General features: G+C 45.2%; 1 protein-coding gene across 1 annotated transcript in view; it reads left to right on the top strand.

Annotated features, from left to right (window-relative positions):
• MON2 (MON2 homolog, regulator of endosome-to-Golgi trafficking) overlaps nucleotides 1–21,636 on the top strand; it is a 461,654-nt gene that overhangs the window by 43,347 nt on the left and 396,671 nt on the right. Inside the window, 1 exon segment of the mRNA XM_030215834.1 lies at nucleotides 2,068–2,195. Within this exon segment, the coding sequence (XP_030071694.1) occupies nucleotides 2,068–2,195 (128 nt within the window).

Below are 21,636 nucleotides of genomic sequence, written 5' to 3' on the forward strand. Positions count from 1 at the left end.
ACTGTAACTGGCACAAGCACACTTGTTACAAAAGAAACTTGCATATCGTTCCAATCGTTAAAGATCCAGTGTTGGCGCTCTTGATTTTGCAAACTGCTGGATGTTTAATGATATACAAGTTTCTTTTGTAACAAGTGTGTTTGTGCCAGAGTTACAGTTGAGCGTAGCGCTTGGATTTGTGTCTTCATGAATTCTATACATTAAGCATTTTGAAGCTGATACATTACTCTGATCTATGTTAAAACCTTCTCCAGATTTCTGATGCAGGGCATCTAGCCGAAACATGGGCCGTGTCGAGTCTAATGAAGATTAATAATAAAAGATTATTTACAAACTTTAGTGTTCAGCTTTGCTTTGTGTCACTTCCACTATTCCTTGTATGTGCAAAACTAATCCATTTGGAGAGACTGCCTTACTGAAAAGACAATTTTCTATATGTCTACTTACCTGCAGAGTTTGTGGGTACTTTGTACTTCAGATCTTATATATGATTTTCAAATGGATGCCAAATCCCATCTGTTAATTCCTTATTCTTCACCCAGAGAGCTTAGATCTTCTCAGCAAAACCTTCTTATTGTTCGTTCTTTCAAGCACATTAGGTTAACTATTACTTTTACCTTATGGGTTTCAGCTACCAACTGCTGGGTGTCTCGGGATGCATGATTGGCCAGACTGGATGCATATGACTGCTCTCCTATCCCTTTACTATCTTTGATTTTATTGTAACATCCGTTTTCCTTTCTCTCTTTCTATTTTATTTTATGGATGTGTGTAACCAATTAAAGGAACTCCCAATGGACAGTTCATTAAAAAAAATGATTAAACTTGAAAGCTTCCTTTGAAAATTGATTTCTGTATGTGGAAACTTTGCATTGGTTTTGTTTTTTTCTGTTGATAAATTTTATCTGAAATCCACGTGTAGATTTGAAAGTCAGATCTACTCATGTTGTTTTCCTGCCCATCCCTTCCCTTCCCTGGTAGTGCCTCTACTTAAGTCTGCTCAAAGTACCCACATTCTCAAACACATATATGTTCACCCTCATTGAATCAAAATAGTTAGAAGTGGTAATCTGGCAATGTGATGTTTCATACATGACTTTGAAAACTGTTCTCAGTTCAATATTTTTTTTTCTGTAACCCTTTACCCTCCACTAATCCCGAGTAGAGTAAGGGGGAAATTCATCAAGCAGCATAATGACCTTAACTCATATTTAGGGGAATTAGCACACGCTAAATGCCCATATAGAATGGGCTTTTATCATTTGGTGTGCACTAATTCCTTTAACGTACATTAAGGCCATAACACTGCTTGATAAATTCCCCGCCCTAAGTGTGAGGCAGTTGGATTTGAAATTTTATGCCCTAACGTTGGCATATAGCAAACTCTTTCTGGTTTCTCCATAAACTATTTCTTATGGTGTCCTTTCAAAATGATGCTGCTTCATTATTTACTGATTGTGAAATTGGTTGTGGTATTATTTCAGTACTTAAAATTTACAGTGGTTGCTAACTGAAACATAGATAAAATAAAAAGCTGTTGCTTTTGATGACTACTGTGTAGGCTTTTGGGCCTGATTACTAAACTTCAATTAAAGTATGTGCCCTGAATTCAAAGTATGAAAGGCTTCTATTTATTTTTTTCAGACTACTTAAAACTAGAGATAAGATATTTTCAATTCCTCAGCTCGGTAACTCGTTTCCTTGTCATTTGCAATTTTGTTCCAGATTGCTAAAATTGAGCCTACTGGAGACAGTTAAGCTTTAGGAGTTTTTAAATCCTGTTTTCATCGGAGATTGAACTGGAATAATGTGAGCATTTGGGTGTTATTGGCTCCATGATTGTCCTAATTTCATTACAGGAAAATCTAGAAGTGGTGTATAATATTCAGATTTGTTAATGGGAGAATATTTTTAAAGTATATTTTAAAGTTTTCTGTAATGTATATCTTTATTGATTTATATTTTTGTATCCTTTCCATTTTGAACATTATAGCAAAGGTAAAATTAAAAAAAGTGAGAAATTACATAGTTAAAGCTTTTCCTAACTGTTCTTGTTTCTCTTAATAGCTTTGAAAGAGAACAGCTCAGAAGTAGTCCAGCCTTTTCTGATGGGGTGTGGAACAAAAGAACCCAAGATCACTCTATTGTGTCTAGCAGCCATTCAGAGACTCATGTCACATGAAGTTGTTTCTGAGGTAAGATAGAAGATTGTAAGGTACATATGTTAAATTAGGAAAAAAATCTTGGTCCATATAGGCTCACCTTTTTTAAAGGAGCACTTCAAATTTGTCATTTAAATTAAGGTTCAGTAGCTGAGCGATAGGGAAGAGAGAACATTGATTGCAGGGTGTGCACTTTCTTTAAAAGACGATGGTGATCAGTTACTGTGGTTTTCCATTTGAATTTCTCATTCATGATTTTGAACAGTTAAACTTATTGCACATCTTCTGGTCACTACTAGGTGCTTTGATTTCAGCAAATTGGAAGACAAGAACATTATCCATTAGCCTACCCCATCATAATTGGATGAAAGGTCAAAATGGCCTGGGAAAAGGACATGGATGGTGGACAAGTATTAGTCTCGTTAGAATCGGAGAAGAAGGTGGCAGTGCTTAAGATAATGTATCAACAAGTATAGTGGAGGAATTTGGCATGCCTGGAACAGATACAGAGGGCAGTGATAGAAAAAATGTTGAGAGGTTCCATAAAAAAAACATTCCATATCATCATGCTGATCATTCCATAGACTGGTGGGTTGTGTCCATCTACCAGCAGGTGGAGATAGAGAGCAATCCTTTTGCCTCCCTATATGTGGTCATGTGCTGCCGGAAACTCCTCAGTATGTTCTCTATCTCAGCAGGTGGTGGTCACACACAGCAGCAGCTCTGGCTAGGTCTCCAGGCCTAATTCTTAGGTTTTGTTGAGTACCTGGGGTTGAGGGCTCTTCTTGAGCAAGTGCCCTGGTGGTGCCAGGTCCCTCCTTTTCTCCCCCCTCCCGCTGGCTCTGTTAAAAAAAAAATAAAACATTTTTGGACGTCCTTTAAGGGCGTTTATTTCAACGTTTATATCAGCGTTTATTGCAGCTGCTTACTGGGACACCAGTTCTTTACAGCTCGGAGCGAGGAGCAGGTAATTTTTACCTTTTGTAGTGGGCAGGGGATTCCCCGATCGGTCTCCACGTGGCTTATGGCGTCGGAGGGCGAGGGCATGAAGAATCGCTCCCTGGACCGCGTGTTCGCGTCTAGCGGGGATGCGGGGGTTTCAAAGCCTGAATCGCCCTTTTTGGGCGTCAGTTTGGAGTCCGGTCAATGTCCCGGTTCTTCCTCCAGTGCGACAGTTTTTCCCGCCATAAGCGCCCATTCCCCGCTGCTCGCCCCCTCCATTTTGGCCGGCCACTCTGCTCGGACGGCTTCTTGGGCCGCCCTCGAGGTGGGAGACGTTAATGCCATGGTCGCCCTTGATTCAGGCGACGGCAAGAAAGCGGCCAAAGTTAAGCGCCGTTCTTCCCGCGCGGCTCCTTCTCAGAGTTTCGCACCGGACGCCATTTTGGATGCGCAGCATGTTTCTCCCCCGCTCTTGCGAGCGCTGGTTGAGGGTGCGTCTAGGGCCGTGGCCCAGGCTGCAGAAGTGCATAGTCTGGGGGGTTTCTCCCCTGAGTTCATTTTGCTGCTGCATCGGGCTTTTCTTACGCAAAACGCTGCCCCTGCTCCCCTGTCTGATAAAGGGGTTGAGGCCTCCGGAAGCAAACGCCCTCGGGTGGATTTCCAGGCCCTAGAGGACTCTGTCTCCTCTGATGTAGATGAGGGCAGCGTATCTGAGTTCTCCCAACGGTCCTTTGGGGATTCCTTGGAGGAGACTGATTCCCGCTCGGATGGAGGGGATGACCCCTCTGCAGCGCGGATCTTTCGCTCAGAGGATTTGCCCAACCTGGTAGTGCAGGCCATGAGCATTTTGAAGATTTCCTCTCCGGAGGACATCTCTCCCTCAGCCTCTGCTGGCTCTGCCATTATGCTGGGGAAGCGCCCGCCTAGAACCTTCCACGTGCATGAAGCCATGCGCACCTTGATTTCGGCTCAATGGGATTTCCCAGAAGCGAGCCTTAAAGTGGCTAGGGCTATGTCCCGCCTCTATCCTCTGCCGGAAGGCGAACGGGAGGCCTTTCTTTGGCCTACCGTGGATTCCTTAATCACTGCGGTGACTAAGAAAACGGCGTTGCCGGTGGAAGGTGGCACGGCCCTAAAGGACGCCCAAGACAGAAGATTGGCGGCGGCTTTAAAGTCGTCCTTCGAGGTGGCTGCTTTAAGTTTGCAGGCCTCAGTTTGCGGCTCCTATGTGGCCAGGGCGTGCCTGACGATTGTGCAGCGGGCTTCCCCCTCGGATCCTTCCTTGAGGGCTGATTTGCCAGCCCTGGAATCGGGCTTGGCCTACTTGGCAGACTTGCTGTATGATGTCTTGAGAGCCTCGGCTAAAGGTATGGCTCAGACAGTCTCTGCTCGGCGCTGGCTTTGGCTGAAGTATTGGTCTACTGACCACGCCTCTAAGTCTCGCTTGGCTAAGTTGCCTTTTAAAGGCAAGCTGCTCCTTGGGGTCGAGCTGGACAAGATTGTGACCGATCTCGGCACGTCCAAGGGCAAGAGGTTACCGGAGGTCAGGGCTCGTGCCAGTGGTGCCCGCCCCGGTTCCTCCAAAGGACGGTTTCAGGAAGCCCGTCGGTATCGCCTGGGCAAGTCGGGCTCCTCTGCCCCCTCTTCCTTCAAGTGGAACTTCTCCCCCAAGCAGAATTCCTTTTGCAGAGACCGCCGTCCCGGAGGTGCGTCCTCCGGTCCTCCCCCAGGGTCTCGTACCCAATGACGGGGCCCTGGTCCATGGCGCAGAGCAGATTGGAGGACGCCTATCCTTGTTTCTGGGCGAGTGGACCAGGGTAAGTGCTGGACGTCATCAGAGACGGCTACAAGCTAGAGTTCTGCCGACCCTTAAGAGACGGGTTTGTGCACTCTCCCTGCAAGTCTCCGGTCAAAGCTGTGGCAGTGCAGCAGACTTTGGACAATCTGGTCTGCCTGAGTGCGGTCGTTCCGGTGCCAGAAGATCAGCTTGGCAAGGGTCGTTACTCCATTTACTTTGTGGTACCAAAGAAAGGAGGTATCCTCGACCTCAAAGGGGTCAATCGGGCCTTGAAAGTTCGACACTTCCGAATGGAGACTCTCCGCTCTGTTATAGCGGCAGTGAAGGCAGGGGAGTTCCTGGCATCCTTGGACATCAAGGAAGCTTACTTGCATATTCCCATCTGGCCTCCTCATCAACGCTTTCTGCGTTTTGCAGTCCTGGGCCGACACTTCCAGTTCAGAGCCCTCCCGTTCGGGTTGGCTACTGCTCCGCGGACCTTCTCCAAAGTAATGGTGGTCATTGCGGCCTTCCTACGAAAGGAAGGAGTACAAGTCCATCCTTATCTGGACGACTGGTTGATCCGAGCCCCCTCTTATGCAGAGTGCGGCAGAGCTGTAGACCGGGTGCTCTGTTGAGCTCCCTGGGGTGGATCATCAACTGGGAGAAAAGCCAGCTGTGCCCGACTCAGTCCCTGGAGTATCTGGGAGTTCATTTTGACACCCAAGTGGGCAGAGTGTTCCTGTCAGACAATCGGATTGTCAAGCTTCAGGCTCAGGTGGATTAGTTCCTAGTAGCCTCTTCTTTTCAGGCTTGGGACTATGTGCAGCTGTTGGGCTCTATGACGGCCACGATGGAAGTAGTGCCCTGGGCCAGGGCCCATATGAGACCTCTACAGCTCTCTCTGCTGCAGCGCTGGACTCCAGTGTCGGAGGATTACGCTGTGCGCCTTCCCTTGGATCCAGCGGTGCGCAAGGCTGTCCGCAGGAATGCCTCTTTTGACCCCGGAATGTGTTGTTGTCACGACGGACGCCTCTTTGACGGGCTGGGGAGCCCACTGCTTGGGAAGGACAGTGAGGAGGCTCTGGTCTCCTGCAGAGGCAAAGTGGTCTATCAACCTCCTGGAACTCAGAGACATTCGGTTGGCGCTTTTGGAGTTTCTCCCGGTACTGGCGGTGAAGCCAGTATGGGTCCTGTCGGACAATGCCACGGCTGTGGCCTATGTCAATCACCAGGGAGGTACCAAGAGCGCCCCTCTAGCCAAGGAGGCCATGAAGCTATGCCAGTGGGCGGAAGCGAACCTGGAACAGCTGTCGGCGGCCCACATTGCGGGAGTCATGAATGTCAAGGCGGACTTTCTCAGTCGCCATACCTTGGATCCCGGAGAGTGGCAGCTATCGGCTCAGGCGTTCTTGGACATCACGAAGCGCTGGGGCCAGCCGAGCATAGATCTGATGGCGTCATCGGCCAATTGCCAAGTGCCGCGCTTTTTCAGCAGAGGACGGGACCCTCGCTCTCTGGGAGTAGATGCTCTTCTCCAACGGTGGCCGACACAAGAGCTTCTCTATGTGTTCCCGCCCTGGCCCATGTTGGGCAGGGTGCTAGACCGGGTGGCAAAGCATCCGGGTCGGATAATCCTGGTGGGTCCGGACTGGCCCAGACGTCCCTGGTATGCGGACCTGATCAGGCTCTCGGTGGACGGCCCTCTGCGGCTGCCAGCGGTGCGGGGCCTGTTGCACCAGGGTCCCGTGGTAATGGAGGATCCCTCCCCCTTTGGTCTTACGGCCTGGCTATTGAGCGGCAGCGTCTGAGGAAGAAGGGCTTCTCAGACAAGGTCATCGTCACTATGCTGAGAGCGAGGAAGCGCTCTACTTCTACTGCTTACGCCAGGGTTTGGCGTACCTTTGCATCGTGGTGTGAGGCAGGCTCTCTTTCTCCCTTCACTGCTCCAATTTCTTCAGTGTTGGCGTTCCTGCAAGAAGGTCTGGAGAAAGGCCTGTCGCTCAGTTCCCTTAAAGTCCAGGTAGCAGCTCTGGCTTGCTTCAGGGGCGCCTGAAGGGTGCTTCCCTGGCCTCGCAGCCAGATGTGGTACGTTTTCTCAAGGGAGTTAATCACCTGCACCCTCCTCTGCACTCAGTGGTGCCTGCGTGGAATCTCAACCTGGTGCTAAGAGCCTTGCAGAAGCCGCCTTTTGAACCCTTGTCGAGGGCATCTCTGAAAGGCCTGATGTTGAAAGCAGTCTTTTCAGTGGCTATCACTTCAGCCAGACGAGTTTCCGAGCTCCAGGCGCTATCATGTCGGGAACCCTTCCTGCAGTTAACTGAGGCAGGAGTGTCTATTCGCATGGTGCTTTCCTTCCTGCCCAAGATTGTTTCTCGTTTCCATGTGAATCAGCAGCTCTGCCTACCCTCCTTTCATAGGGAGGACTACCCAGAGGAGTACTCTGCTCTCAAATATCTAGATGTGAGACGAGTCAGCATCAGATACTTGGACGTGACCAATGATTTCCGGATCATCTGTTTGTGCTGTTCGCAGGTCCTCTTAAGGGTCTGCAGGCATCCAAGCCTACAGTGGCACGATGGGTCAAGGAAGCCATTGCAGCGGCTTATGTGGCCGCGGGGAAGATGCCGCCTATCCAGCTGAAGGCTCACTCCTCTAGGGCACAGGTGGCCTCGATGGCAGAGGCTGGGTCCGTCTCCTTGGAAGAGATTTGTAAGGCGGCAACTTGGGCATCGGCTCATTCCTTCTCTCATCATTACCACTTGACTGTGGCTGCTCGGGCAGAGGCCCGGTTTGGAGCTTCAGTGTTGCGGTCAGGGATTTCTATGTCCCGCCCTGGGTGAGTACTGCTTCGGTACATCCCACCAGTCTATGGATTGATCAGCATGATAATATGGAAGGTAAAATTATGTATCATACCTGATAATTTTCTTTTCATTAATCATAGCTGATCAATCCATAGCCCCTCCCAGATATCTGTACTGTTTATATTCTGGTTGCATTTCAGGTTCAAGTTTAGTCTTCAGTTCCTGTTCAGGAGGATCTTCGTATTCAAGTTTTTTCGATTTAATTCTTCTGAAGTTGAGACGATTTTGTGTTACAGTGAGCTGCTGCATTCCTCTCCCCTCCGTTTTACGGGGCTGGATTGAGACCTAAATTCTGCCGGTGCTCCCTCCCGCTTTGTGCGGCAGTAGGGTAGCATTATATCCCTCCCGCTTTGGCGGTGTTAGTGTCAGCCAGCTCCTCCCGCGGTTGCGGTCGCAGGATAAGCCAGATCCCCCCGCATCGGCGGGTGTGGTGTCCCTCCCCCGCTCCGCGGGGATGAGCTAGACGGATTCCCCTCCCCCACTTGTGTGGGGTTGAGCTGGGTTGATTCCCCTCCCCCGTTTCGGCGGTGGTGAGCTGGGCAGAGTGTCCCTTTGTGGGTGTAATTCTCTAAGTGCTGAGTCCTGCGGATGGAGCTTTGATATCGACATACTGAGGAGTTTCCGGCAGCACATGACCACATATAGGGAGGCAAAAGGATTGCTCTCTATTTCCACCTGCTGGTAGATGGACACAACCCACCAGTCTATGGATTGATCAGCTATGATTAATGGAAAGAAAATTATCAGGTATGATACATAATTTTACCTTGAGGGGGGGGGGGGGTTGGATCTGGAGTTGGTTTCAGCATGAGAATTTGTATACTCATCAATCTAAAGTGTTAAAGAACCAGAGAGAAAGAATATAGACTTCATGGATCAAATAATCTTTATTTGCCATCATGTATTATATTTAAATGTTACACAAGAAAACCCAATCTATAATTCATGAGTAAATTGAAGTCTTCCTACTATGAAATGGAGAAAAAAACCTCAGTGACCTATACAAAAAAAGAGGTCCTCTGCTTCTACCGCAAAAATCACCATTATGGGTCAGAAAATCTCTTTATCAAAACTTTACAAAATGGTGATGAACAACACAAGATCTTTGAAAAATACACAGCAGTTAAATATAAATTTAGTATAGATTCACTAAATTATGTAGTGTCTCATAAGTCAAAAAAATTATAAACAGAAAAAAGAGCTTAGTAATGCAGAGAGCAATGTGCAGGAGGCGTCTTCAACAATTGCAGTGGCTGGAAGAGTCTTGTGAGTGAGCAACTCTTGACAAGGACCCCTGTTTTGTTGAGGCTATATCAGGGGAGTTCTGCTCTAGACAGATGAAGAAATAAAAAAAAAAATGCAATTCAAAACCAATGTAAATAATAATCATGTAATCTTTAAAAAAAAATGCTTGCCAGCAGTAAATGAACTCAATTTCATTAGGGCTGTCCCCCTTCCTTCCAAGATGGCATCCTGGGTATAAATGTAAAATTTTATTCAAAAGAACCAATTACGACTCACCACTATCCAGAGCTTCATTGTAATTGGATAAGAGACTACCAACTAAAATAAAAAGTTAATTGAAAAAAAAATTATCTAAGAAAACAGATTATGATTCAGAAGACCAATCAGAACTTCTCTCTACCTAAGGCTCTATTGAGGAATATTTTCAAAGCACTTAGCCTTCCAAAGTTCCATAGAAACCTATGGAACTTTGGAAGGCTAAGTGCTTTGAAAATGAGCCCCATTGTAATTTAAGAAGCAACCAATAAAAACATCAGAAAAAGTTAATTGAGAAAGGAACTCATTGAAAAAATGTAGCTTGTGATCCAAAAGACCAGTCAGAGCTGTTTTTTACCTAAGTCTTTTTGGTGATTGGTAACAAATCCACCTTTAAAAGAGCATAAACAAAAACATGAATGAACTTGAAAAAAAATGCTTTCCATTTGAGGGCTTCATTCATCCTTGTTGGCCCCAAACAGTTCAAATGATTTATCCAGCATTGCTCAAGCTGCCGAAGCAAGTTTTTAAAATCTCTTCCTCTTTGGCATGGTGACATCTTCATGGGTTTTAATCCTCCGCCACTGCACCTCAGCTTGTGCGCTATGATGGCAGCTCGAAAATGACTTGAGAAATACAAGTTTGCAGCGGATTCCCCGAGATTGCACGTCGGGGGTCTGTGCAGAAGCCTAGTAAAGTTCGCTTCAAAATGGTGCCAGAGGATTCGGGGTCTGATACGGAGGACCATGTGTCAGCACTGGTAGATGGACGCATGATTGCATATAATCCTGATCCCCCATGGGTTTTAATCCTCCACCACTGCACCTCGGCTTGTGTGCTGTGATGGCAGTTCGAAAATGACTTGAGAACTACAAGTTTGCGGCGGATTCCCCGAGATTGCACGTCGGGGGTCTGTGCAGAAGCCTTGTAAAGTTCGCTCCAAAATGGTGCTGGAGGTTTCGGGGTCTGATACGGAGGACCATGTGGAATTTTCAGAACATGATGGGGAACTTACAAAGAATGATGTGGCCAGATAGTTCAAGGCACTGAAAGCAGAAATGTCTGAAGTCAGGAAGACCAAGCAGCAGTGTTTGACCTATGGAGAGAGGTACATGGGATTAGGAATCTAGTGGAACAGGCTGTCGAGAAACTCAAGGGCACGGAGGGAGAGTTACAAAAGCTGCATGCTGAGCTCCAAAAAGAGAAACAAGAATGGGTGACTTTGCAAGTCGCGCTGGAGGACCTAGGAAACTGGTCCTGGTGCTGTAATTTGTGTTTTAAAGGAATCCCGAAGTTGGACCAATATAAAAACTGTGCCCACGTGGTCCAGTAGATATGTACTTTTGTTTTGACCCAAGTAAATGGGGGAAGTGGGGGCTGAGACTTTGACCACTTTAAGCTTGGGACCCCAACTTGAAGGTCTCCCAAGGGATGTAATTGCTTGCTTTCATTATTTTTTTGGTGAAGAAAGCAGTGTGGAAGAGAGCAAAGTGCCTTGGGGGGGATACAGTGGGATAATTGTAAGATCACTGTGTTTCAGGATTTGGCCAAGGCCACTGTCCAGCGACTCAGGGAACTCCAGGAAGTTACCAAATATTTACAACAGTCTGAACTTCATTATCGCTGTCTCTACCTGTTTGGGCTTTTACTGACTGTTGCGGATCAATCATGGAGGGTACAGATTATTGTGGAAGCCTGGAAAGCTCTATCAGATTTGTGATACTATGACCTCGCAGCATGTGTGTCACCAGGAACATCAGCTCCGGAGAAACAAAAACAGAAATCCACATGACAGAAAGCCCGCCCTAGTCGGGGACTCTCAGTGGAGCTGCATTCTACTATGTCAGATGCAACCACCTAAGATTTTTGACTGTTTTTGGGTTTGCAGATTGCTATAATTGTCATGGTATTTTCTGAGGGACTTTGAAAGGTGGCCTTTGATAGACTTACGGAATGAATGCATGTATGGCTGAAGTGTGTATGAATATGGATGGGTGTATGATTATACATGTGAATGGGAAAATTGTATTATTGTAACAAGGGGTTAAGGGTTAGGGAAAAGGAAAAGAAAAACGAATAATTAAAAAAAAAATTATACTTACCCGGTTGGGGCTCCTGGCTGGATCCTGAGGGCTGTTTTCGGGTCTGGCTGGGTTTTTTTTCCCCTCCGCCGGTTCTCGGGGGTTTGGGGCCCTGATTCGGGCCAGAAGGAAGAGGAGAGCCGTGAAGGAATGGTGGCGCCGGGTCTTTCTGCTCCCTGGGACGATTGAGCGTTCCCGGGAGTGAAGACGCATTTGGGGGCCGAGGCGGTAGTGAAGATGCTGCATAAAGCAGCGTTGAAGGTTTTTCTTTTTGCTCCCAGGGCAAAGGAGCGAGGCCCCGGGATTGAAGAGCGGTTCCAGTGAGAAGAGGGCCGGCGAGACGTCGAGGGGGCGTGTGCATGAGGCGGCGCGCCTCATGCACATATCGGGATCGCGCGTTTTCCCGTTTAGGCCGAAGCCGGGGCCTAAATTTTGGGCCCGGTTTCGGAGCTTTTTTATTTTTAACTCCGTTTCGGCCCCAGGATGTCGAGGACCGGAACCAGTGGCAGGCGTCGTGTGCACAGAAAATCTAGATTAAGGTAAGGGGGTTTTTAACCCGAAATTTTAATTTATTTATTTTTAAATTGTATAAATATGGTTTTTGATTTTTAAAAATTTAGGGATTTGTTCAATTTAAATTTGGTTTTCGGGTTCAGGGGATTTTTCCTGATTTTTCCAGTGGGTTACATTTTGAATTTTAATATTTTAAGGGGGTCTTTTGGGAGGTGTCTGATTTTAAGGGGTTAATTAGGGGTTAATTTTTTTAATTCGATAGGGTAGGTCCGGAAGTGGAGTTGGAAATTTATGGGATGGTTTTTGGTCGGATTTAGGGATTTTGGAGGGGTTTAGAACAATTTATTTGAGGGCGGACACTGGAATTTGGGATTTTTAAAATTGAAAAACAGGGATGGATAGAGAATGAGGGATTTAATTTTTGGGCCAAATGTTAAGTGTTTTGGGTGAAATGTAGGGTGGCTAGGATTTTTTGAAACATTTTTCCATTGAAATCTATGGGATTTTTCTGTTTAAAATGGAGCTGGAGCAGCGCTGGTCAATATTCCGCAGGTCAGCTTGGCCAGTTTAGAATTTTTAAAAGGGATAGTGATTGGCTGAGCTGACTTCGGAATGGCAAGCCAGCGCTGGTCTCCTTGGCAACGGTGGTTGGGCAGTTGGTCAGAATGTGTTTGGGAGTCAAGGTGAGAGGAGGTGCTGTGTGCGTTGGGAGTGTGTGAGAGTGGTTTCAGAATAAAAAGGGTAAAGGTTTGAGGAAATCTTGGGGAAGTATTGGAATATAGGATATTGGTTAGGGTTTAGGCTGTTTGGTAGAGTTGATATTCATTTTTATTGGGATTTGGGGTAGTTTTAAGGGGGTTTGGAAAAGTGAATGGAGTGTATGGGAAGTTGAGTTATAGTGCAGAGTCTGGTTTAATATTAGAATCTGGGTGGGACAATTGGTTTTAAAGATTAAGTTAATAGAGATAGGATAGGTATAGAGGTTATAGAATGGAAGGTTGAAAGTATAACTGAGAGTATGGGATTTGAATGAGAGGTATGAGTGAATAAAGACTGTCAAACACATTGAATAGGAAAGTTAAGTAAAATAAAAGTTTAATTAGAGAGAGTAAGCCTGTAGGATAGAGAAATGTTTAATTATTTTGATTTTATTAGTCAGATGGCCACAGTATAAAACTGTTACTGACACTAGGTATCCTGGTTACCTGATCAGCGAAGGGAGGGTCTTGCTTCCATTTACTTTATTAAAGAGTGAGGTTTAGGGAGAAGAGCTGTCGCCTGTCAGGAATTCCGGAACAGCTTGCGCAACAACTACAAGGGCCCCAACGCAAGAAAGGTTCGCCGGCATACTGGAGAGAGAAGAACAGCATATAGCTAAGTGACTGTAAAGGGGATTCTGGAACTGGGAATAGAGGGAAAACGGTGGGGTTAGTTGTGAAACCTGAAAGAGAAAGGAGAACAAAACAAACAAATACTTACCTGTACCTGGAAGGGTTGGGTGGAGACGTCTCTTGTAAGATATAAAGGTGAACACAAAGAATCACATTCTAGAGAAACACCTATTAAGGGAATACTTAAAGACATTAGTAAGGGTTATAAAAAATAAAGAGGGAAGAAAAATGAAGAACTTATCTGATATTTAATCTGGTGCAGCGATGAAATTCAATCTGTAAAGGAAAAAATGAATGTATGGTGAATTTTGGGGTTTATGAAATACTACTTGTTTTTATTTAACTGCGGTTACTGGTTTATTGCAAAAGTTTTGAATAAATGTTATCTGGTTACATGAAAAAGAACACCTGGTTGTTTTCTGATTTTGGAAGCTTGGGCAAGAAAGAATCCTAAAATTTTAGTTTATTTTCCTCTCTTAGTCTTAGAGATTAGGAGACGTGGTTAGTTATTGTGCCCACTTTCCAGCTTTGGTGTCACAAGCTGTCACAACTACAATCATCCGGCTGTTGGGACACCCTTTACTTATTACAGCATACCCAAAGTTGTGGGAGTGAGGCACATTTGGCATAGTCGGCAAGATTCTTCTTGCGTTAAGCTGCCAAACTGACAGATTTTAGGGGGAAAATTGTTTAAAGGAATTTTGGGAGGTATGGCTGGGTTAAAGAGGTAAATAACTGGGAAAACTTCCTTTGCAGATAACTCTTATAGTGAAGTCAATTAAAAGAAATTGGTTGAGACAGTGGTCTGTGGTAATTTTTTGGGTGAGGTTCCCCTGAGCTTCCTGGGTCTTTGGTTTCCTGTGGGTGGAGTGGCACCCATCCCCTTGCTAAGAAAATGGAGGGTGAAGGATCAGGAGCTCGTGCTCAACCACAAATCCTAACCCACACGATTGTGATTCCCCAGGACCGGACAGTGCCAGATTTCTGTGGGTTTCCAAGGGGACCAGAAGATCTCCAGGTAGAGGAGTGGATAGATAAGATTAAATCGCGCCTGAAGATTTTGAGAGTTCCTGACGCGGATCAGGTGGAAGTGGTGAGGGATCACCTACGAGGAATCGCACTGGACACCGTGAACTACTCCTTACCCAGGGACAGTACTGTGGAGGAAATATTTGATTTATTACGGCAAGTGTATGGGGATAAGGTGTCGTTGGGTTTGCGGCTACAGGAGTTCTACAACTACCGACAGGGTGAGAGGGAGTCAATACAGGTGTTCGCCTACAAATTGCAAGAACGTTTGGAGTCCATTTTGAAGAGGGATCGGAGGAGAGTGGGTAACCCAGATGAGACCCTGCGTGAGCAATTTATCATCGGTCTGAGAGATGAGGGTCTAAGGAGAGAAATCGGCAAGAGAAATGAAGATAACCCAAACATTTCTTTTGCTGAGTTGATGCAGGCAGCCATCCGCGAGGCTGGTGAAGAAAAGGGGTTATTATCTGGGGAATTTGCCCCGAGAACAGTGTTGCAGAGATCCAGAGAGGAGGCTGGGGAACAAGTAAGGCCGGAAGAGTCCAGAATGATGGCCATGATGCAACAAATGTCGGCGATGTTTTCCCGTCTCTGTGAAAGACAGGAGGAAGAGTGGGACAGACAGAGACGGGAGAGGAATAGTCGGGCATATTCGAGTCCAGCCCCAAGAGGAGAGTATCTGAGAACAGGTAGACCCTCCAGAACGGATGCGGGGGAAGTAATCTGTTTCCGGTGCCAGGAGCCACTGGTTCGACCGCACCTTGAGTATTGTGTTCAATTCTGGTCGCCGCATCTCAAGAAAGATATAGTAGAATTGGAAAAGGTGCAGCGAAGGGCGACTAAAATGATAGCGGGATGGGACGACTTCCCTATGAAGAAAGATTAAGGAGGCTAGGGCTATTCAGCTTGGAGAAGAGACGGCTGAGGGGAGACATGATAGAGGTATATAAAATAATGAGTGGAGTGGAACAGGTGGATGTGAAGCGTCTGTTCATGCTTTCCAAAAATACTAGGACTAGGGGGCATGCGATGAAACTACAGTGTAGTAAATTTAAAACAAATCGGAGAAAATGTTTCTTCACCCAACGTATAATTAAACTCTGGAATTCGTTGCCGGAGAAAGTGGTGAAGGCGGTTAGCTTAGCAGAGTTTAAAAAGGGGTTGGACGGTTTCCTAAAGGACAAGTCCATAAACCGCTACTAAATGGACTTGGGAAAAATCCACAATTCCAGGAATAACATGTTTAGAATGTTTGTACGTTTGGGAAGCTTGCCAGGTGCCCTTTGCCTGGATTGGCCACTGTCGTGGACAGGATGCTGGGCTCGATGGACCCTTGGTCTTTTCCCAGTATGGCATTACTTATGTACTTATGCCAGAAATTGCTAGAGCGAGAGGGTCAATCGCCCTGGTTCCGGTGAAGGCAGGAATAGACGAGAAGAGCCAAGCACGAGTGGTGTACAGGTGAAAGCCGGGGATTCTCGGGGTGAATGTCCTTCGAAAGGGGATGGAGGAAAGCCGATGGTGAGGTTGCAGAAACATTCGGAAATGGAGGGAATGCGGGAAGAAAAACTGCATGGGGAGCGGGCTATAGGATCGAGCCCGGTTCTAAAGGTGAAGATCAATGAAGTGTGCACGGTGGATACAGGGTCTAGCATATCAACTATTCTGGCCAGGTTTTATTACAAGAATTTCCTGAACACGGAACGTCTTCAGGACGCCAGCCAGTTAACTCTGGCGGCGGTGAATGGGACGGAGTTGCCAGTTCTTGGTTACATCGATGCTGATGTACGCTGCCTTGGACAACTAGTGCCGGAGCGTTGCATATTCATTGTGAAAGATAATTTCAGGGATAGGCAGGCAATTGTCGGAATGAACGTGCTACAACACCTGGAGGGACTGTTCAGGCACCTGTCATGTTTTACGCTGGAGCCAGTGAAAATTGCTAGTATCCTGTCCAAAATTCCGAAGAAGAAGTCTGTCAAATCTAGCGGTGTGGAAGGCATGGTGAAACTACAAGGCAATATGGGGCAGATAATTCCAGCCATGTCGGAGCGAGTGCTGGTGGGAAAATGCCAGAGAATCAGAAAAAATCTTGATGTGGTTTTGGTGTCTGCTTCTCGGAAGATCAGCTTACCTGATAAAGTGTTGGTTGCTAATACCCTGGTCAGGCAACAGCGTGGCAATGTTTATGTACGAGTAATTAATGTGGGAACACGGGATGTCACTATTCCCGGGAGGTGTCAGATTGCGGAAGTGCATACACCTGAACAAATCCTCCAAGGTGCATTGCCCGAGTCATCAGGAGAGAAGAGTAAAAATTGGGAATTCCTACTGTATTACGTTTGAAAGGTATCTGAAGTATTTGCAGTGGAGAAAAGAGAAGTTTGGTGATAAAAAGGAAAAAACTTCAAAGGAAACCGTTTATTTAAGTGGGAAGTTGGATGAAGAAGGAGAGCCTGTGATTTTCACAAACAGCGTGCCTGAATGGCCAAAGAAAACTGTTCCGTGCACCATTTCCACTGTAATTCCCAGTAAGAAACCCAAAACACAGTATCCTGACCAGAAAATTCTGTGGAGAGAAGATTTTTTCACCAGCACCGATAATCCAGTGTTACAACAAGGTCCAAGGGGCATGTCTGCAGTGAGAGAGTCCTGGAGACCAATTAGACCTGTGACTTGTTTCCGGTGTGGGCAACGTGGACATAAGAGTTGGCATTGCAACGGTTTTCTAGTTCCGGGAGAAGGGAAGGGACAGAAAGTAGAAAAAGCATACTCTCAAGACCTGAGGCTGCTGAATGAGGAACATCCTAAGAAGGTATGGCAAGAATTTGCTGAAACCTGTTGGAGAGACAAGCTGAATATGGACGAGAACGTTGTGCCTAAGGATTCTCAGAAATTAGAGTTGCAGAGTGGTTGTGCAAGGGCATCTCTATGTCAATGATACTTGTTGATGCAGTATCAGATTATCTTGGAACCAGGTGCCAATAGGGTGAATAAGTGTGAAAAGCCTAACGGTGACACCTCTTCGGTGTTGGATTCGGCTGGACAACAGTTGAAACAAGTTGCAGGAAATATACAAGAAATCTTGGGCCAAGGGTTGGAGTCAGCTAAAAAGATGGAGACTCTGATTCCGGCTGAGGAGACAGCTTTAGAGGATCTCTCAGTGCCCAGTATAGAGAGAAAAGTCTCTGCAGAAGAAGGAATAAAAGAGGTGTTTGAGAATAAGGAGGCTGGAGTTCCAACAGAAGATACTCAGTGTAAGGAAGAGAGGAAGGAGAAGAATGCAGAAATGGATATCATGGGTCAGGCTGAAGAGTTGCAGGAGGACTTGTACGTAACAAATGTGGAACAGAACAAAATTAATTTTGACTTCCAAAAAGCAAAAGAAGCATGTCCATCTGAAGTAATTGAGGCGGAAGTTGGTTTGTTGGCAGCTGTAAGTGAAGTGAGTACTGGGGAAGTGAAAGAAGAGGAAGCGGTTGTGCTCCAAATATCGAGTTCCAGTGGGAGAAACGTATTGCAGTTTGAAGAACGTGGGATAAATTCTACTGTAAAGAATAAAATATGTGATGTGGAGTTTGAGAAAGGTGGTGAAGATGAAGCAAGGTCTGAAAAATTGGTAAAGTGGGTAAAAGTGCTGAAGACTAAGGTACTAAGGAAGAAAATTCCTGGGAACAAAGGGAAGAAGCAGATCGGAAGCGACTACTACAGGTCAAAAACAAGGTCAGAATTAATGTACAACCAGATAAGAGGAGTGAGTATAAAGAATGCATTTTCTCTGAGGGGAACGTCTATAGGAAGGGTAATAAAGTTGCTGAAAAGATAATTGGATCGGTGTGATTGGAATTTTAAGACAAGAAAGAAGGAACCACCAGATGGTACAGAAGCCAGTTACCCACAACATTTACCACAATTGGCTGCGAGAGATGAAGCTCTCAACTGAAGAAAAAAAATAAAGAATTAAGACTGCTGTTTACCAAGGGAAAAAAGGGTTTCATTCCAGATGGGAAGTGGGTCATCTGGAGGTGAATTTGGTTCCCTTTGCTTTTCCTTGAGACGAATTTATTAAAAAAAAATTGAAATGGAAAATACGAGGCGAAAACAGCTCACAGGAACCTGGTGAAAAAATATAATCTGGAAGTTGGGGAACCTGAAATGACATCTACTCAGAGAAAGAATATTACAAAAAAATGTTGAATTATCAGTTCCTGAAAAGGAAACTGACAGTGTGTTCTCAATCAAGGGAATACTGTTTGAAAAAAAATGATGATTACTGTTTTAATGTAAAGTTAAAAGTTGTTTATGAAGTGAAAAGTTTAGTTAAAATATATTTAAAGTGGCCCTGTTAGCTGGGTTGGGGGATGATTGTATGAGAATAATAAAGAGGGTTTGTTTTTCTTTGGGAGAGTTGGAAGTTAAAAGGGGTTGTGTAAGCTAAATGGGGGTTGTATGGGTTTTTTTTTTTAAGAAGTGGATGTGAATGATTGGGACATGCATGAATGAAGGAGGGGAGTTTTTGTTTGGAATTCATGATTGTTGGAATGTTGGAGAGAATATTGGGGACAATATTCATTTTCAGCATGGGTGAATGTAACCTAGGGGTTAATGGAAAAAAAATAAATAAATAAATACTTACCTGGGTTTTCTGGGGTGTGTCTGGGCCCCAGAAGATGATGAACTGGCAGTGCTGGGTAGTTGTGGCTGATTCTGGCCGTTCAGAAGGAGTCCTGCGAGTTAGGGAAGCAGGACAAACTGGGGCAGGTATTAATAATAGGGATTTAGTAGGGCTGACCAACATTCTATTGGTCAGCAGGAAGGTTTGGAATTCTGAAAAAGTCTTGGGATTGTCTGGGGAGTGCTCGGAATGGCAAGCCAAGGCTGGGTTTCCTAGGAAACGGGTGTTAGTGGCAGTTTAGAGGAGTTTGCTGCTTTGATGGGGAAAGGTGATGTCTGATTGAGCTCTGAGTGCTGGTGAAAAACTGAGGATAAATTGAGGGTAAAAATAGGATTTTCAGAACTGAGGTGTGTGAATGAGTATGGTAAAGGTGTGGTAATAAGGGAAAGTGCAGGAGAATCTGTTTGAGGTAAAGTAAAGGGAATTGATGGTTGACAGAGAATGAAAGCCAAATGGTGATTGGGTTTGAGTGAGCAGAAGGGGGGATTGAATGAGGTTGGATGTGAAAAGGGAGAAAACCATTTATTTAAAATTTGAAAAGGAGTAAAATGGTTTATGAGGGTTTTTTGTATCCAATATACCAAGAGAGAGTGGAATAGAATGTTCACTGCCTGAATGAAAATAGAACCTGGAGTGGAGTGAGTGACAACCAAAGCAGTGCAGCGCCTCAGATTAGGGAGCTTCAGTACAGTATAGGTGTTTAGAAGGGAATATTTAATTAAATTTATTTTAATTAGAAAAGCTGACCACAGTATTTGAGTCCTGATTAAAATTCCCATTGAGGTTGCTGAGAACTGATAGGAAGATAAGGTTTTGCTTCCAGTTATTTTTTTTTAAAGAGTGTGAGGTTTAGGAGGAAGAATACAGAAGGGAAGGAGACTATTACAGCGATCGTCTGGGCCCCCACGCAAGAAAGCAATTGCTCTATCTGAAGCTTGCCGTGCAGCTAAGTGACTGAAAAAGGAAGAGAACACCCCCCCCCCCCCCCCCCCCCCACAAAGAATCATTTTCTTGCAGGGTGATTTTACATGTTATAGTTTGAAAAAGGGAAGAAAAGGGAGATTTGAATATTTTAAGTATTTTAATGATATATGTTCTTATCTGAAAGGCGTCTAGCTGCTTGTGGGCGGGACACAGTTCTGTAATGAAGTAAAATCATATAAGTGTTCACATGGTTATGTATAGTTGAAATATTTTGCAAAGAAAAGAAATTTTGTGCAGAGTGATAGTACTTAAATGGTTATTTTAATGCATGCAAATAAATGCTGCATTTGTTAACCCAAAGATTTGAATTCGTGCTTACTAAAACAAGAAAAATCTAACTTTAGTTTATTTTCCCCACACACTCTTTGAGAGTAGGTGGCGAGGTTAGTGATTTGTAAGTCCCTCCGGTTTCAGTGGTGAGCCTGAATATTGGTCATGACTACTCACAACAGATATTCTGATGCATCACCTTTGCTGAAACTCAGGGGGGGGTCTTTTACATTATGAATGATGGGGAGGATGATATGTGGAGTGGGGAGTCGGGGTATTTTGTTTTGGGTGTCAGCTCTGGTGGTGATGCTTTTCCTCAGGAATTTCGCTGGCAAGTGGGGGTGATGGTCAGCTAGCACGAGTGATGAGGAGGGTGGGGAGGGGTTGGGTCAGGTGGGAATTCAGGTGTTATCATGCAATGTTAACGGGATAAATTCTTCCAGAAAGCTTAGTATTGTTTATCGAGATTTGGAATGCCTTAAGTGGGATATTCTTTTGCTCCAGGAGACACATATTCGCAAACAGGATGGCTCCCTACTTCACCATAGAGCTTACAGTGATTGCTATGTTCACTCTTATCCCCAATGGGGGTAAGGTGGAAGGACTAGTCATTTATATCTGTAAAGGGGTCTCTTTTATCAAAGAAGCAATATATAGGGATGATATAGGCAGATGTTTGGCTGTTAGGGGGCACCTCTCTGTGCAGCAGGTTGCTTTCATAAATCTTTATGTGCCCAACGCCAGACAGGGAAACTTCTTTGACTCCATGCATGATGCATTAATACAGTTTACACAGGGAGTTATACTGCTAGGGGGTGATTTTAACCTCTTCGTTCCAGATTTGGACCACTCTAAGGGAAGCAGTGATTCTAGCTTTGCCCACTGCAAGAAGTTACAGCAGTTGACAAGTAGCTTGGATTTACTAGATGTTTGGAGACTACAGTTACTCTCATGAATAAATTTAAACAAACGATTGCAACTGGCAAGAACATACTACTTCTACAATTTGATATGTCTAGCGCCTTCACATGGTTGACCATGGAATACTACTTCACATCCTCGAGTACTTCGGAATTGGAGGCAACGTTCTCAATTGGTTCAATGGGTTCCTAACCACACGATCATACCAAGTGACAGCTAATTCGACTACATCAGCTACATGGATACCAGAATGCGGAGTTCCACAGGGGTCACCCCTCTAACCGACTTTATTCAACTTAATGATGATACCATTGGCAAAACTACTATCGAACCAAAACCTTAACCCATACATATACGCAGACGACGTAACTATTTACATCCCATTCAAACAAGATTTAAAGGAAATTTCCAAAGACATCAACCAAAGCCTACATATGCACACATGGGCGGACGCTTTTCAGCTAAAACTCAATGTAGAAAAAACCCAATGCCTAATACTTACCTCGCAACATAACACGAACAAA

Source organism: Microcaecilia unicolor, chromosome 10, assembly GCF_901765095.1.
Source record: "Microcaecilia unicolor chromosome 10, aMicUni1.1, whole genome shotgun sequence".
Taxonomy (NCBI): Eukaryota; Metazoa; Chordata; class Amphibia; order Gymnophiona; family Siphonopidae; genus Microcaecilia; species Microcaecilia unicolor.